Source organism: Cryptomeria japonica, chromosome 4 (genome assembly GCF_030272615.1).
Source record: "Cryptomeria japonica chromosome 4, Sugi_1.0, whole genome shotgun sequence".
NCBI lineage: Eukaryota > Viridiplantae > Streptophyta > Pinopsida > Cupressales > Cupressaceae > Cryptomeria > Cryptomeria japonica.
In genome coordinates, this window is record NC_081408.1 from 279656195 (window position 1) to 279676034 (window position 19840).

General features: G+C 36.1%; 1 protein-coding gene across 1 annotated transcript in view; it reads left to right on the forward strand.

The window, feature by feature from the left end:
- Nucleotides 1-4716, forward strand: part of LOC131875084 (acidic endochitinase-like) — an 8902-nt gene extending 4186 nt beyond the window's left edge. Inside the window, exon 3 of the mRNA XM_059219100.1 lies at nucleotides 4542-4716. Within this exon, the coding sequence (XP_059075083.1) occupies nucleotides 4542-4716 (175 nt within the window). The remainder of the gene's footprint in view (nucleotides 1-4541) is intronic.
- The last annotated feature ends 15124 nt before the right edge of the window (nucleotides 4717-19840 follow it).

Below are 19840 nucleotides of genomic sequence, written 5' to 3' on the forward strand. Positions count from 1 at the left end.
TATTGGAGAAGTAGCATAGAAACACGCACAAGCGTAAATATATCTTTCTATTTATTTCAAAACTAAGTCATAGTCATACTCATAGTCATAGTTAGAAAAACTCAAACATTAATTTGTATACTGAATAAGGTTCAAGGATCACAGTTGATGACACTATTGCTGCTTCTACTCGGTGATGTATAATGTTGTTATTGAAGGCTTGAAACATACACATCCATATTATGTGCATTGACACTAATGAATCCAACCTTTTGTTGAACCATTGTATAGTGCAATGAAGTAGTTTGCTCTTGGTTTTGTAGAAAGCATCCTAATCCTCTGTCTCATGGATGTACTAACTGAAAACGCTATCCAGATTATGTACGATGGGTCCGTCCTTGTGGCTCCATGTCTCCAAATATCTACTATATCTAACTTTGGGGATGGACTTGAGCATTTCAATCGTCATAGTTGATCTTTTAGAAGGCATTCAAAAACAAAAGGCATCCTTGCCAAAAAAATACAACAATGACATAGATTCCAAATGACTCATGATTCCTATTTGATTATGTGTAGATAAATAAGACCAAAAAAATTGCTTTGCTTTCTTTTTATAGCAGCCAACGAATTTGAGACTTAATTTTTCTTTGGATACTTCTAATTAGTTTTCATGATTCCAAATATGACAAAGTTTGACTTTTTCTTTAGGTGTAGGTAGCAAAAAAGTATTATATTCTCTCAAACACCTTTGCAGCACTGTACAGTAAAAAGTTCATATGATGAAACAGATGGACATAACAAAGGGTAGGTTAAAACATGGGTCGCAAAATGTAACAGAACAAGTATTATAAATACAAAGAGAGATGTCTATTTCATCCTCATATTACAGCAAAGGATTGAACCTGAGGTCTCATTTGAATGAAAATAGCGAAATTGTTCCTGTAATGATGGCATTTTTGCTTGTTTACCTATGTAAACTGAATTTTCCAATTTAAAGAAAGAAAAATTAAAGGTCGATATGATGTCTAGCTACACAAAAGAAAATGATGAGGATGATCCAAATTTAGTGAACAGATACGGTAAGAACAGACATGAATATCAAATGAGATGAGCTCAAGTGAAAAGTTATTGGGTCTTCAATAGTGGAGACCAATGTTACATGCTTAATTCAAAAAATGCCAAAACGAATAAGGTAAAACAAAACATCCCATTCTTGGTGTGGCATACCCCAACTAATGTGACTAGTTGCAAGTCTTAAGTGCAATTGGCAGAAAAGATGTGAATGTCAAATGAGATGAGCTCAAGTGATAATTAATCAGGTCTTTCATAGTGAAGACCAATGTTCCAATCCCTATAAGGCATGTTACATGTTTAATTTACAAAATGTTGAATGATGAATCAAGCAAACCAATACATCAACTTGTGTGTGTGACATACCACAACAAGCCAGGTCAGCTCCAAGTCCTATGTGAATTTGACAAAAGAGATACTCCCAGCCCATGGCATCTAACCAAAGCACAGTCTGCAAGGTGAATTTCCCAATCAAACAAAAATGAATAGATGCATAAACAACTTGGTTTTAACATTTTTTCCTATGTTTACATAGAGATGCATCGCCAAAACCCACATTCCCATCCCTATAATTGTCTCTAGCATAGTGGGATTTTAGGGGACACCCCATTCAATCATCTCCGGAGATTTCCTAGAATATTCCTGGAACACCCTCCATAGCAGTGTGACATTGCCAGTATGTTTGGCTGTCCCTCAACCACGTTGGAAACATCCAAGCATCCCTAACACCAAAAAAATTCTAATGTTTTTAATAAAACACTTCATTTGTAATTTAGCGCAATGAAGAACTCAGATTCAATTACCCTAATAAATTTCAGCATAAAATAATATATAGTATCCTAATTGATTTCTCTATATGTGTCTCTGGCAAAGAAGCACATAATTTTTGTTGTGACATGTAATGCCCCGCCAGGAAACCCCGAAGGGATTAAGCCATAACACAAGAATAGAGTGCAAATTTTTTTTTTTAAAGTTACAACACATAAGATGCAACAAGATATCAAAGATTCAGATTACATAGCAGAAGACATCAACTAACTCCTAAAGAGTTTCCCAATGAGATTACTTAAATTTCACAATTCGCTTAACTCACATAATTAATCCAATAAGCTAACTATCTTAATAACGAGATAACTCTTTATCAGGATAATTCCTTTCAAAAGAGGGAAAATATAAATCACAAGCGAAGATTCATCAATAAGATCCATTCATAATCTTCACTCAAGCTTTTCATTTAAAATTACAAACCATACATCTAACATTCTAATACACTAGGATTTCATCATAACATAAGAGATCTTTCCAAGCATATTTAAATTCCTTAACAACAAACGAGTATAATTCATTACTCTAAGTTACATTCTTTCATATTCCAACTCATTGCATTTTAAAAGACGATTACCTACATGCATCTACAACACATCTCATCTAAACCACTCAAGCATTCGATCAACATGGCATTCAAGAAAGAACTGAATATAAGCATTTATAGTTAATTCCAATTATCCACTCAACCAATCTAACATAAGTTAATCATACATGATAAAGCTGAATAAAGGAAACATAAGAGAATACATCACATAACACCATAATGATCTCGGAGTTCACCCCTAAAGGGCTACATCTCCGGGTCTGCTCAACTGCAAGACTCCCTCTGATAAATAATAAAGTTAAGAATACAAGAGGTTACACTATACAATCCGGCCATCAAGGTGATACATAAGCAATATACAAACGACCACATCGGTCCATTAATACATAAACGATCCCTGAAAATGACAGGATCCAGCTGAACATAATCAAAGCTAAAACAAAGGTCCAGAAGAGCATCCATAAAACTGAGCCATCACCACCCAAGGTCTAACATGAAACCGACACTCACAAGGGTAGAGACAAAAAGAGGACTCACAAAGGTACTCCTAACAGGACAAAACGACAACACACTAGCGAACGTAGGGACAAGTGTCATCACACAACCTGGTATGGTTACCATGGCAAGTCTTCATAGGTCCCGGCCCCATACACTGGGTTACCCTGGCAATCTAATCCGAGCTTCCGGCCCATCCAAGCCTCATGTGGACCCACACATCCTCTCGCGAAGACAAGGAAGATGGTTTGCCATTTCAGGCCTTCTCACAGCATGTCGAATCTATGATAGCACTCGTCCCATGTGTGAGGCACATTATCTTATTTAGAGATTACATTCTAATCTACTTTAAAGGTTATCACTTATTAGACTCACTTTCGACGGGTTACCCGGCAGCCACTTTGGGCGCGGCCCCCAATCGAAAGCCACTTTCCCATACGACACTAGACTATACTCAGACGAACTCAAAACCAAGGAATACACATGGTCAGACGAACGGAGTTCAAGAAGAGAGAAACAATCATCAAGTCAAACACGACTCAAGGGTAATCACTTACTGACGGTACTCTAACTAGAGACCCGACCAACAACAGTCAACCACAATCACCATTCGACTCACACACAAGGACGATATGATCAAAATGACACTACCACAATACAACAGTCAACTCGGAATCGAGGACTGAAACAGGTACACCAAATCATTTCATACGATAGGGTCCTATCAAACAAAGCACTCTTGCCATTTCAAAAATAAAGGCGAATACAGAAATTAAACTCGCAAGGCAATAATCAGAAAAGACAATATTTCCTCAAATTGATTTAATCATTACAAGTCGATCGAGTTTTCTACAAGATCTAAATCAGCTTACAGTTATCTACCTCATCTAGGGATAGGTTGTTCTTGGTTTTCTAACTCTTTAAGGTTCAAAGCATAGAACAGACATATAAGCCATAATGAGTTTTAACCAATTCATATTAATAAAATTCAGACAACCATTAATCGACTAAAATAAGATATTTAATCTCCAATCCAAAACGTCATTAACATACTGGTTTAAAATCAATCTCTACAGATTCATAATTTCAATTCCAGTTACATAATATGGATTACGGAAATAAAAATGTAGAAAAAGAATCTAAATGGGGATAGTCATTCCCAATGCATATCGTTAAATTTCTAATGCCCAACGATAAATATTTCACTACTTTACAATTACTCAAATGATATGTTCTACGATAAAATTTAACATCATCAAGTAGTAATTACATCGTATTTCAACGATCAAGATCTAGATTCATTAATCCAAGATCGATAAGAATATATTCAATGATATTTAGTTGCGAAGTTAACAGTTTTAGAACTTAATCAGGAAAGGGGCATAAGTCATGAAATGAGATAGAATAATTAATCCACCTATAAATTCCATTATATAATTAATCAATATCCAATCAACCCTTATCAAAATTGATGCCACCATAACCCTAATTAAGAAACTAGATAAAACTTAGTCATTAACATAATATTTACAAATATTATTTGCATTTTTTTTTTAAATGATAAAAAAAAAATACAATAAAAAAAAACGTTTTCTAAAACTAATTAAAAAAAAAAATGCATTAGGCAAAAGGGGAGGGCGGGCCGTGCCCTAACCCTAACCCTAGCCGCAGGCATTGGTGATCCTCGTGGGCGGCGCTCACGACGATGCCCGCAGGTGCCGCGGCGCCCTGCGGCCACCGCCGTGAGCCGCGGGCACTGCACAACCGCAAGCTACCGTGTGCCGGGGAAGGAGGAATAAGGGGCGAGCGGGGGAGAGGGGAGGAGGAGCGAGTGGAGCTCCGCTCCCCGCCCTCCAACCCCAAGGGTTTCGTTAAAAACAATTTCGCCCGGTTCGTTTCCATTTACCAAATAAAACATCAACGCACAGTTGCAAATTAAAACAAATGCCTAGGGTCGGTTTTATTAAATTTTCGCCCAGCTCGTTTTCATAATAAAATAAACAACGCCCAGGGGCAAAACAAGTATATTTTTTTTAAACAAAAAAAAATGACACCCAGGCCGAACTACAACAAACGTCCATCACAGAATTGATAATAAATTTCGATTCAATTTAAATTCGAATTAAACAAACTAAGATTGATATCACGTTTTCTTGATGGTTTTCTCTTTTTTTTCAAACTCCCAAGGGTTTCAAACGCCCAAAACGAAAAGAGGAATAACAACATCTCAAATACACTTCCAGCCAAGCTAATTAATTTACTAAATCAGTTCATAAGCATGGCAGACAATGGAGAATCTATAACCAGATAAAACCCCCATTTCCATTTCAAACAAACAACTAAAATTGAGAGTTGGATCCTACCTTAACACGCAATCCTGGAGTAGCTGAAGGTGAGCCCAATCCTGCCAGGTCCAGAATCATTCCTTCCCAAAAATGTCCATCCCCTCCAAATTTTCCCAAATTTGGGTTATATGGAAGAGTTGACCCAAAAAAATTCTATTTTTCGAATTAAAACTTTTTTATTTACAAATAATACTCAAAAATTCATTCTTTTCCACTATAGCAAAATTTAACTTGCTTTATCAATTCCAAAATCGATTTCTCATTTAACTAAAATTTAATCTTTCTGATTTAATAATCCAACAGAATACAGTTAAGTTTATTGCGATAAAATATAAAACCCCTTTTTTTTTTTCAACAGCATATATAAAATGCATTTAATATTCCAAATCAATCATTTAAATCGAATTTACTCCCAATTCAAAACAAGCAATTCATATCAACGAAAATCGCATAACGAAAACCAGATTAATTTAATCCATTAATCATCAATGCACAAATGCATATTTAATCAAGATAATTACTAAGGACTAATTAATCAAATTAACCAAGCACACCAAGCATGCAAATCGAGAAAGCCAACCAAACAGACGACTCGCAAACCCAAACAAGAAGGGGATACCGACGACGACTGGTGATGCTCACTTGAGCACGACTAAGGTCAACTAGGGACTTACGACCACCTATCCAACTCTAAGGATAAAAGAGGTACACTCAACCTGTACATCCAGGTGAAGACGAACCTCGCATTCAAGCGGCATTGTACCTGAAATTTCCTGCAACCAAAGATCATACATGCATACATATATAAAATTTAATGAAAGTGTTAGCTCAATATTAATACCACGGGATAGGTACACTAACAACTTGCATACAGCTAGTGAGAAAACCACATCAATAGCTATGCGTAAAATCAACCTCTGACTATAACATAATATTACGATAAACTAATCAAGATTAAACCAAGGTTAGAGATCGATTACGGTAGGGGTACTACATTCTCCCCCCCTAGGTTCCGACTTACTCCTGGAAGTCGTAAGGCTAGATGGAGAACATGTCGTACGCATCAGCCCTGAAACTCATTCAACAAAGATCAAATTGCACATAGAAATCTTTCCATAAATAAATGAAATGTCATTGCAAAATCCTTTACAAATGCCATTATCCATTGGCAAGATACATCTAACACCATACATTCCTTAAAATATTCTAGGAATTATCCACAATCATAGCAGAGAAACAAGATATTTCTTCCTTTCATTACACCAAATTAAAGCATTACAAAGAGGTAAACAACAATTACCATAATCATCGACCAAAAATGACAAGAAAACATGCCATCAAGATCAATTTCCTTTACCAATCCATCTTTATCATCAAATTTAATAACATAGAACTAGCTCAAAATATCAATTTCTACAGCCAAATTAACTTTCATGAAATAAGAGCAACATAAATAACTCAATTGTTTACACTTGCCAGGCATAAGAAAACCTTTCCCAATGACTATGTCCCATAACATAGTGACAAGTTAACACAATTTACTCCATGATACACATAATAACCATCCACATAACTAGAATGCATAACAGAAAAGGCCACATGTGAGCATGTCTAATGCTCGGTCAAAGATAACATGCACGATCAGCATCTCTGTGCCTGATCTCATAACAACAATATGATCATAAATATCCAATATCTCACTCAAGGGCTCGATGGTGCTAGGCACACCATAGCGGTGCTACCTTCCATACAAGACCTTTGTGAATATCCCTTGTTGAACAAGGTGGTTAGCCTCCAAGAGATAGTCACCACACATAGGTAGGTAGTGGGTACTAGCTGCGTCACAGCCTCACATACCCCCTATCCTCACGGTTCCCTATATCAACTTCCTCGCACACACTCTACCAATTCCGTATCATACGTCCTTGGAGAGGAATTTCACATTTCGACACAAGACCAGCATCCGAAAACAATAATGATAAACCAGTTTAGCCACCAAAGTACAGATGAATAAAGATAATAAATCATCAATTCCAACAATAAGGTAAGAAAATAATCCGGAATTTCAACACCAAATCAAAGTGCAAAAGATCACGAGATCGTGGCCAAACCTTCAAAGTCAAGGTAAAATAAATTGTTGATCCCCAAAGAAATATAAAGAATATCACAACTGCACATAACAGCACTGTGTGACTAGCATCTAGCCACCAATGAGGAAGGAAGGAACAACTGACTAGCTATTGTAGTAGCTCATCATGTGGTGCGACATAGTCACACTATCCACATGGCATGGCGGTGTGCACCTCGACATCACCCCGCATCACGTCGTCACGCGGCATGGCAATACCCCAAGTGGAGAACACACACAATGGACATATCCCGCATGGTAGTGCACCTCGCGGAAAAAGCACGCGTAGGTCACATCCCGCATAGCGACGTATCTAGAAGGATACTTGCCGTAAGTCAGAGGTATACATGACTATGGTCCACCCACATGCCCACCAACACATACTAACTGGTAGCACATGTGAATAAACCTACCTTTCAAGAAGACAAGGCAAAGGATCCTCCATATCACACCATCAATATACACAAGAATTACCATCCATATGCTCAAATAAAGGAGAGGAATAGGCTGGCACACATAAACATATAAATAGATTCATCAAAAGGGAAAGTATTGAGTACACCTTTGATACAGTTTAGTAGTACAACTATATCATTCCTCGAAGTAGAGAAGCTAAAGTTGCTTCGCGCCGACATTACTCGTACGCCAATCCATACTATTCAAGGAACGGTCGCTTCGAATACTACCCCTTAACATACTGAGTTACCCACAACCCGAGGTTTGGTACTCAGCAGGGAAACAAATAGGCAACATCACATAAACAGTATGGTTTCCCATACTCATAAGCAACATACCCTCCATGGTTGATTACTTCACCAATCCATGGGCACATATAATAAGCACTGGTTTCTTACAATACACACAATACACCAGTACTGGTTTAGTCACATTTACGGGGAGTACTTTTCAGTACGCTAACATCTATACAAGGAAGATTTCAATTATGCTTTCTACATAAATAACTGAATCAAGTTTACTCTAGATTCAAGTACTGAAATTATTAACAATTCACAATTACATAAGGAAATAACATCATTCCTATATCTTCTAGGATATGCGGTCATGGTTTCTTTATTTCAGCATTTTGGTAGTCTAAGTTTCAGATAAATATATATTGATATATATACAGTTATATATATATATATGCTCACATATATATATATATATATGTATATATTTGTAGATTACCCCATATGGATATGTTATACGGTATACTCATATAAATACAAATATATACATATATATATATTCATATATATAGATATATGTATATATATACAATCTTATAAATAGACATATATATATATACTCATATATATATATGTGTGTGTGTGTATGTGGGTGGGTGTAAATAGATACTCATACACTTACACACACACATAAATACATATATATAAATACAGATATTATATATATATGAGTTTGTGTATACATGTACAAAAACTAACTCATAGATATCCTTATTCAAACCTTCATATATGCTTGTATCATTCTCCCCTCACCTGACCCTGTTTGTGGGTAAAAGGGGTGTTTCGGGAGTGTTGCAAGGAGTTGGGTTGTTGTCGGTTATTTCATGTTCTGGCACATGCTGGTCTCCCCTCCAATGCATGTTATCTGTGTTTAAAATGCCCTGGGCAGCGTGGGTATAGTCTTCAATGGAAGATATGATGTCTTCTTATGACAAATTAGGGTCTACCATGCTATGTGTATTCAAGCTAAGGTTTCTGGATTTTGTTTTCTGATATTCTTGATTCATTGCATCGATTGTTATTAGCCCTGTGTTATATAGGGGACTGTTAGAACTGGTTTCTGTTGCGTATATAGTGGTAAAGCAGTGGTTTTGGACTTTCTTGGTTTTAGTTTGCAGTGGTGTTGCATATATATGAATATATATACAATCTTACAAATATATATATATATATATATATATATATATATATATATTCATATATATATATATGTGTGTGTGTGTGTGTGTGTGTGTGTGTGTATGTGTGTGGGTGTAAATTGATATTCATACAATTACACACACACATATATACATATTATAAATACAGATACTATATATATATGAGTATGTGTATATATGTTCAAAAATTAACTCATAGATATCCTTATTCAAACCTCCACATTTGCTTGTATCATCCTCTCCTCACCTAACCCTGTTTATGGGTAATAGGGGTGTTTCAGGAGTGTTGCAAGGAGATTGGTTGATGCCGGTTATTCATGTTCTGGCACATGCAGGTCTCCACTCCAATGCATGCTATCTGTGTTTAGAATGCCCTGGGCAGCATAGGTATAGTCTTCAATATGGCAGATGTGATGTCTTCTTATGACATTTAGAGTCTGCCAGGCTATGTGTATTTATGCTAAGGTTTCTAGCTTTGTTTTCTGATATTCTTGATTCAGTGCATCGGATATTAGCCCTGTGTTATATAGGGGATAGAGTGCACTGGTTTCTGTTGCAGTTATAGTGGTGCAAGCAGTGGTATTGGACTTTTCTATCAGGTGGGGTTCATTCGGGTTAATTACAATCTTCTGCGAAATAATGGAATGTTTTTTTCAGTGGTTTTGTGGAGGGAAGTTGAGATCAGCCCAGACTTAATCATTGTTTCAGATCTGTAGTAGGTCCTATTGAATTAGCCTCTGTACAGGTCCTTTGCTCTTTTGTTGTTTTACTCCTATATCCAGACATATATTTTACTGTGGGCATTTGTTTATAATCATGATCCTGGCAGACTCTATGATAATCTCGCATATTGACATTTAAATGTGCATACATAGGCATATGAATTTATTTATGTTATGGAGTATCAGAAGTCTGCTGTGTTAAAAGTAATCAAGGAACTGTTAGAAATTGATCCTTTCCATTAGTGTAGGCAGAATTGTAGCCTGGATAATCTCTTAAATTGAATCCTAAAAGATTAAAATGGTTTCAAGCTAAGGGATATCCAGGCTACAATCCTCTTACATAAAATAGAAAAGTTGTTATTATTCATTGAATGATTTTTACAAATTATCATGTTTACTAGGCTACTAACAGTTTGGCAAAGTAAGTTGCAATAAGGTTTTGCAGATGCGGGATACAGGTCATAAAGTTAAAGCTCGGAGTATTAGTGGATTCTCCATTTTTGTGAAGATGGGTCCATCCAGAAATGTTGCAAGATTTTATGTACAAAAAGAAACTAAAATGTCTTAAGAAGACAGTCACCATCCTCAGAAGAGGATTTGTAAAAATTTTCAGTTGTTTTTGTTATCTGATCCCTTAAGGGATTTGGGCTAGACCAGAGGTTTTCTTATCTCCATTCTTTCCTACCGGTGCCCACACTGAATGGAGATGTAAAAAATTTATAAAAGAAATAAAATTTGGCTTCGGCCTTTTATTGATCAAAAAAAAAAACATCATTCCTATATCTTTCTCGAATCTCACTAAGCATTCATAATTAAATTACTAGCTAAGCAAATTCATTTCTAAAGCTTAAGACTTTCATCTATCCCTATGAAGCCAAAAAGCAAACACACAATTTCACATGTTTTATAAACATTCTATTTAAATCAATGCACTCTTAATACCATTTCTAAAAATCTCATGATTAGGCAAAGAGAAGGGAAAGAGAGTTTGATAACCAAACTATTTCCTACGAAGACACAAGATCAATCAAGGTCATGCTATAATATTAAATTTCTCACTATAAGCCTATCATTTAATTACACGGTTTTCATTTCGCTACCGTTAGAAGGGTGACAATCAGCCTAACAAAACATTTCCAATAATTACGGTTGCAGCAAGAGGTTCTAGTTTTCCAAACCAAACAGAGATCAAGAGAAGCAATCTTTTTGATAATGCAAGACCTCTTAAGAACACTCACATAAATAATACAATATAGACACATGTCACAATCTGCAACCTATTAGAGAAGATCACATTACGATCAAAGATAAGCAAAGAGCTATTACCCAAATAAAACATATTAATGCACGCACATCAAACAAGCCTTTCATTCGCACTTTCTAAACACATTAAGGTAATTACATATACCCAAAAGTGAGTTCAATGGAGCATTTGCTAAAACAAATCTTCAATCAAACTGGTTTAATGAAACACATAAGACAATCTTTTGGAAGACACATGGAGAATTTTTTTTAAACATACACAATAGTTTTCTCCGAATCACCAAATAAATTTTTAAACCCATAGCCCTTTAATAATCTAAAAACATAAACATCACAAGGCTCACACAAGGGTTCAAGAAGTCACACCCTTTTTCTCTTGCAACAAGAAACTCAAATCGAAGATAATTACACATATCTTAATCATTTCAATTTCTAGAAAGAGAGAGAGGAATGGTGATGATCATTTAATTTTCTACAAAATAAGCACACAATGCACATATAAGCACTCAAACACCATCATCAAGAAGGCAAAAACAAGGTGTGAACACACACGTTACACACAAACTAAGGTCTGCTCAATCACTCACATGCAAAAGGAGGACAAGCATACACATAAGGTCGATACACCTCACACCAATAGAGGGCACACGCGACACCAGAGATCCCAATGTTTGCAACATGGGCTCTGATACCAAATGTAATGCCCCGCCAGGAAACCCCGAAGGGATTAAGCCATAACACAAGAATAGAGTGCAAATTTTTTTTTTAAAGTTACAACACATAAGATGCAACAAGATATCAAAGATTCAGATTACATAGCGGAAGACATCAACTAACTCCTAAAGAGTTTCCCAATGAGATTACTTAAATTTCACAATTCGCTTAACTCACACAATTAATCCAATAAGCTAACTATCTTAATAACAAGATAATTCTTTATTAGGATAATTCCTTTCAAAAGAGGGAAAATATAAATCACAAGCGAAGATTCATCAATAAGATCCATTCATAATCTTCACTCAAGCTTTTCATTTAAAATTACAAACCATACATCTAACATTCTAATACACTAGGATTTCATCATAACATAAGAGATCTTTCCAAGCATATTTAAATTCCTTAACAACAAACGAGTATAATTCATTACTCTAAGTTACATTCTTTCATATTCCAACTCATTGCATTTTAAAAGACGATTACCTACATGCATCTACGACACATCTCATCTAAACCACTCAAGCATTCGATCAACATGGCATTCAAGAAAGAACTGAATATAAGCATTTATAGTTAATTCCAATTATCCACTCAACCAATCTAACATAAGTTAATCATACATGATAAAGCTGAATAAAGGAAACATAAGAGAATACATCACATAACACCATAATGATCTCGGAGTTCACCCCTAAAGGGCTGCATCTCCGGGTCTACTCAACTACAAGACCCCCTCTGATAAATAATAAAGTTAAGAATACAAGAGGTTACACTATACAATCCGGCCATCAAGGCGATACATAAGCAATATACAAACGACCACATCGGTCCATTAATACATAAACGATCCCTAAAAATGACAGGATCTAGCTGAACATAATCAAAGCTAAAACAAAGGTCCAAAAGAGCATCCATAAAACTGAGCCATCACCACCCAAGGTCTAACATGAAACCGACAGTCACAAGGGCAGAGACAAAAAGATGACTCACAAAGGTACTCCTAACAGGACAAAACGACAACACACTAGCGAACGTAGGGACAAGTGTCATCACACAACCTGGTATGGTTACCATGGCAAGTCTTCATAGGTCCCGACCCCATACACTAGGTTACCCTGGCAACCTAATCCGAGCTTCCGGCCCATCCAAGCCTCATGTGGACCCACACATCCTCTCGCGAAGACAAGGAAGATGGTTTGCCATTTCAGGCCTTCTCATAGCATGTCGAATCTATGATAGCACTCGTCCCATGTGTGAGGCACATTATCTTATTTAGAGATTACATTCTAATCTACTTTAAAGGTTATCACTTATTAGACTCACTTTCGATGGGTTACCCAGCAGCCACTTTGGGCGCGGCCCCCAATCGAAAGCCACTTTCCCATACGACACTAGACTATACTCAGACGAACTCAAAACCAAGGAATACACATGGTCAGACGAACGGAGTTCAAGAAGAGAGAAACAATCATCAAGTCAAACACGACTCAAGGGTAATCACTTACTGACGGTACTCTAACTAGAGACCCGACCAACAACAGTCAACCACAATCACCATTCGACTCACACACAAGGAGGATATGATCAAAACGACACTACCACAATACAACAGTCAACTCGGAATCAAGGACTGAAACAGGTACACCAAATCATTTCATATGACAGGGTCCTATCAAACAAAGCACTCTTGCCATTTCATAAATAAAGGCGAATACAGAAATTAAACTCGCAAGGCAATAATCAGAAAAGACAATATTTCCTCAAATTGATTTAATCATTACAAGTCGATCGAGTTTTCTACAAGATCTAAATCAGCTTACAGTTATCTACCTCATCTAGGGATAGGTTGTTCTTGGTTTTCTAACTCTTTAAGGTTCAAAGCATAGAACAGACATATAAGCCATAATGAGTTTTAACCAATTCATATTAATAAAATTCAGACAACCATTAATCGACTAAAATAAGATATTTAATCTCCAATCCAAAACGTCATTAACATACTGGTTTAAAATCAATCTCTACAGATTCATAATTTCAATTCTAGTTACATAATACGGATTATGGAAATAAAAATGTAGAAAGAGAATCTAAATGGGGATAGTCATTCCCAATGCATATCGTTAAATTTCTAATGCCCAACGATAAATATTTCACTACTTTACAATTACTCAAATGATATGTTCTACGATAAAATTTAACATCATCAAGCAGTAATTGCATCGTATTTCAACGATCAAGATCTAGATTCATTAATCCAAGATCGATCAGAATATATTCAATGATATTTAGTTGCGAAGTTAACAGTTTTAGAACTTAATCAGGAAAGGGGCATAAGTCATGAAATGAGATAGAATAATTAATCCACCTATAAATTCCACTATATAATTAATCAATATCCAATCAACTCTTATCAAAATTGATGCCACCATAACCCTAATTAAGAAACTAGATAAAACTTAGTCATTAACATAATATTTACAAATATTATTTGCATTTTTTTTTAAATGATAAAAAAAAAATACAATAAAAAAAAACGTTTTCTAAAACTAATTAAAAAAAAAAATGCATTAGGCAAAAGGGGAGGGCGGGCCATGCCCTAACCCTAACCCTAGCCGCAGGCATTGGTGATCCTCGTGGGCGGCGCTCACGGCGGTGCCCGCAGGTGCCGCGGCGCCCTGCGGCCACCGCCGTGAGCCGCGGGCACTGTACAACCGCAAGCTACCATGTGCCAGGGAAGGAGGAATAAGGGGCGAGCGGGGGAGAGGGGAGAAGGAGCGGGTGGAGCTCCGCTCCCCGCCCTCCAACCCCAAGGGTTTCGTTAAAAACAATTTCGCCCGGTTCGTTTCCATTTACCAAATAAAACATCAACGCACAGTTGCAAATTAAAACAAACGCCCAGGGTCAGTTTTATTAAATTTTCACCCAGCTCGTTTTCATAATAAAATAAACAACGCCCAGGGGCAAAACAAGTATATTTTTTTTAAACAAAAAAAAAATGACACCCAGGCCGAACTACAACAAACGTCCATCACAGAATTGATAATAAATTTCGATTCAATTTAAATTCGAATTAAACAAACTAAGATTGATATCATGTTTTCTTGATGGTTTTCTCTTTTTTTTCAAACTCCCAAGGGTTTCAAACGCCCAAAACGAAAAGAGGAATAACAACATCTCAAATACACTTCCAGCCAAGCTAATTAATTTACTAAATCAGTTCATAAGCATGGCAGACAATGGAGAATCTATAACCAGATAAAACCCCCATTTCCATTTCAAACAAACAACTAAAATTGAGAGTTGGATCCTACCTTAACACGCAATCCTGGAGTAGCTGAAGGAGAGCCCAATCCTGCCAGGTCCAGAATCATTCCTTCCCAAAAATGTCCATCCCCTCCAAATTTTCCCAAATTTGGGTTATATGGAAGAGTTGACCCAAAAAAATTCTATTTTTCGAATTAAAACTTTTTTATTTACAAATAATACTCAAAAATTCATTCTTTTCCACTATAGCAACAATTTAACTTGCTTTATCAATTCCAAAATCGATTTCTCATTTAACTGAAATTTAATCTTTCTGATTTAATAATCCAACAGAATACAGTTAAGTTTATTGCGATAAAATATAAAACCCCTTTTTTTTTTTCAACAGCATATATAAAATGCATTTAATATTCCAAATCAATCATTTAAATCGAATTTACTCCCAATTCAAAACAAGCAATTCATATCAACGAAAATCGCATAACGAAAACCAGATTAATTCAATCCATTAATCATCAATGCACAAATGCATATTTAATCAAGATAATTACTAATGACTAATTAATCAAATTAACCAGGCACACCAAGCACGCAAATCGAGAAAGCCAACCAAACAGACGACTTGCAAACCCAAACAAGAAGGGGATACCGACGACGACTGGCGATGCTCACTTGAGCACGACTAAGGTCAACTAGGGACTTACAACCACCTATCCAACTCTAAGGATAAAAGAGGTACACTCAACCTGTACATCCAGGTGAAGACGAACCTCGCATTCAAGCGGCATTGTACCTGAAATTTCCTGCAACCAAAGATCATACATGCATACATATATAAAATTTAATGAAAGTGTTAGCTCAATATTAATACCACGGGATAGGTACACTAACAACTTGCATACAGCTAGTGAGAAAACCACATCAATAGCTATGCGTAAAATCAACCTCTGACTATAACATAATATTACGATAAACTAATCAAGATTAAACCAAGGTTAGAGATCGATTACGGTAGGGGTACTACATGACACAATATCAGTAATAAAATGCGGTTGAGAGAGTCTACAATTATAATTGATTGAACAATGATTTCATATAACTAGGCATCCATATCCAACCTTGTTGTGCCAAGACAAAAAGGGCTTTATAACTGATCTGAATATTCAGGTTACAATGGTAGTGACTATTTGCAAATGGTGGAGACCGTTCTTCTATGAAGAAGGATGCATTAATATCCAAATTTTACTTGAAAGAACGAGTTGCAAAAACCTAATGCAAATTACAATGGATATAGCCAGCTAAAGAAAACCAATGCAAATTACAATTGGTATAGCCAGCTAAAGAAACCCATATTATTGCACCAAAATTTAAGAAAGTATTAAAAAAAGCCAACCCATATATTCAAATGATGAAAAATTGCATCACCATGCAGAATTAAGTGTAGAGATGCTTATATTGAAAGTTTACTTAATATAGTCACATGATATAATATGTGATATGGGAACCATACAACGATCAATCCAAATAGATTATTAATATGTGCAATTCACATAATTTAAAGAAAACGTGTAGGGAAATCTCTTTTCAAGCAAAATACACCAATATCCAAATTCTACTTCACTAAACAGCTGAGGATACAATCATTACTATCTTATGCCTAATTTAGTAGGGCAAACATTCCTTGCCAGGTACATAGATAATATATAATTAGGATTTTACCATTTACATAAATGACATAATTCCTTCTGCAATTAGGCATAATTCCCAGTCCATCTAGTTTGCATGTATCTATCTTTGTAACTGAACTTTGAGCTTGAGCATTCCAATAAGTGTAGGTTAGCATTTCAGCTCTGAGCCTAGCCAGCTTAAGATTGGAAATAGCTCAAAGTCTGAAGTGCTTCTTAGATCCTCAATTGCCCTACCTAACAAAATTTTAAGATCTAAAATAGCCAGTAAGCCACATGCATTCTCCTTTAGAAGACAAAAAAAGAGCGGTTTACATATAATTTCTATTTTTAACAAAAACAATAACACCACAAATACTATTGAAATTCCATGATTCGATGTGGAGTTTTGATCCTGTTTTGATGGTGCATAACTCACCTCATGTCTTAAAACTTTTTAGTTTCCTGGATGAGACCTGGTTTTACCCAAAATCTCTATTGCATTTGTTTTCTAATATGTAGCCCCAAGGATATAAGCTATAGCAGTCCACAAAAAATAGTTTACATGCTCAGATGCAACACCACAAATCAGAGAAGGGATAGACAAGATGCAGAGCATCAAAACAGAGTCAACGGTAGTCCAAAGACAGAACATTAAAAATGGAATATAATAATTAACTGCAGGTGATTGGCAAGGCAATAAAAACCCCATCTGTAACATTTATTTACACATCAAGAACTATAATTATCAGTTACTACAAATGATGACAGAGTAGCAAAGACACCATTGTCTATGATAAATGGAAAGCAAAGAAGTCCCTATGGTATGAGCAACATCTATGTGAAGTTCAAATTATTTAAAGAGCAGTAAATAGGGAGGTTTGTAACAGTCACAGCCCCAAGGATATAAGTTATAGCAGTCCACAAAGAATAGTTTACATGCTCAGATTAGACACCACAAATCATAGCAGGGATAGACAAGGCAATAAAAATAGTAGTCCAAAGACATAACATTAATAATCTAGTATAATAATTAACTGCAGGTGATTGGCAAGGCAATAAAAACCTCATTTGTAACATTTATTTACACATCAAGAACTATAATTATTAGTTACTAAACATGCAAATAAATCAGTCAATTCATTATTACAGCAAACAATACAAAACAATTAAAGACAGAGATTACGTGTGTTAAGATTTTTGTTTATTTACACATCTAGAACTATAATTATCACTTACTAAACATGCGAATAAATAAGTCATTCATTATTGCAACAATAGATAAATAAAAGTAGGCATTCCAAAGGATGAAGATTCAAATTCTACGATTATTTTATAATCCATGTTACATTTTTGACTTAATTGAAGGTGAATAAAATATGGGGGGGGCGGGGAAGGTGAACTGGGGTTGGATATGCTGGAATGTGCCGCAACAATAGCCAAAGGGTAAGCCGGAGAGGAATGGAGAAGTCATGTGGATAAAGCATCGCTAGCGGTTAAACTCCTTCTGCACCATGGTGCCGATCAAGGTAGTGATTCGAAGTGGATTTGGTATGAGAAGTTGCCAAAGGGATCAAACCCTAGCTTATAGTTAGACACATGATAGTATAAATGATTGCAGGTTTCTTTGTCGACAAGCTTGTAGCTACAGTATTCATTCCCCTTAAGCAGTATTCAACAAACCCCAAAAAACCCAATTGATACATTTAAACGCACATGTATTACACAGAGAAAAAATGAATGAATGACGGAAATACCAAAGGGTTTGAATCAACGGTTGGAGTGAGGGGGAGTCGCGTTCGCTTAGCTTTGTTAGAGATAAATTCCTAGGGAGTCGACTCTGTTCAGTCATCAGTACATTACCCGTGGATTATTATCTTGATCGGGTAGATGGGTTTAGGCGGTCATTGCCAGCAATACACCTCGGAATGAAAATGCAACCCACATGCAGGCAACCACATCAATGTCCATCACAGCTGGAGTGTAAACCCTAACCACGCGGAGCTGTAGCAAAAAGCCTTTCAGGAAATTTTTTGGTGGCAATGGGAAAGTGACAATTTGGCAGCGTGAGACAATTCCGGTGGGGGTGCAACCCCACAAGGAATTGCCTATCGGAAAATTACTACAATCTATAGAATGGATATGCCTATACACACTTTTTTATTCATAGAAACTAAACCTAGTGGTTGAAAAGTTTCTTGTTCAAGCTGTGCATTTGGAGTGTAACAAACAATGATGCAAACCAGCTGATTTATTTGAATATCTGCAAAATATATCATGGGGATGCACTTTGCTCTACAGCATGTGATTCAAAAGCTTCGAATATCCATGGTGAACACCACAGTCTTCACATACTTGGTAGAAGATTGGGACTTATCATCATTAGTTACTGGATTTGAAAGCAACGTAGACATATTTTCGTACAGGCAACGTCAGTGTGTTATAAATGCACTGAAAAACTTCGGGTAAGTGAAAGGATGGTCAAAACCTCACATTAACTCAAATAACAGCGAGGATGAAAAAGGGCAAAGACCAATGGATGGTAGTGACGGAAACAATGAAACCAGTAGAAAAAAACTTTATGAAAAATCTAACGCCCACGAATGATTGAATCGTCTTGCAGCCCTCCTCATCTATTATACACCGTTGATGGTCCAGATCAGGTCTTCCCTTTCAAATAAGGGAACGCCTTCGGCCTAATAAGTATTTACTAGCAATTGCACCATGGTGTGCAATGGGTATGTCGAAAAAGATCAATTAGGATTTTTTTTTGGTCTGTTTCTTGCATACATTGTGCAATAAATGAAGTGAATTATTTGATTCAATACAAAAAAAAACACGAGGTCAATTGGTAGGCCATATAGAAAATAAAGTTGTTTGTACAACAAAGGTCTTAGTGGAAAGTGATAGC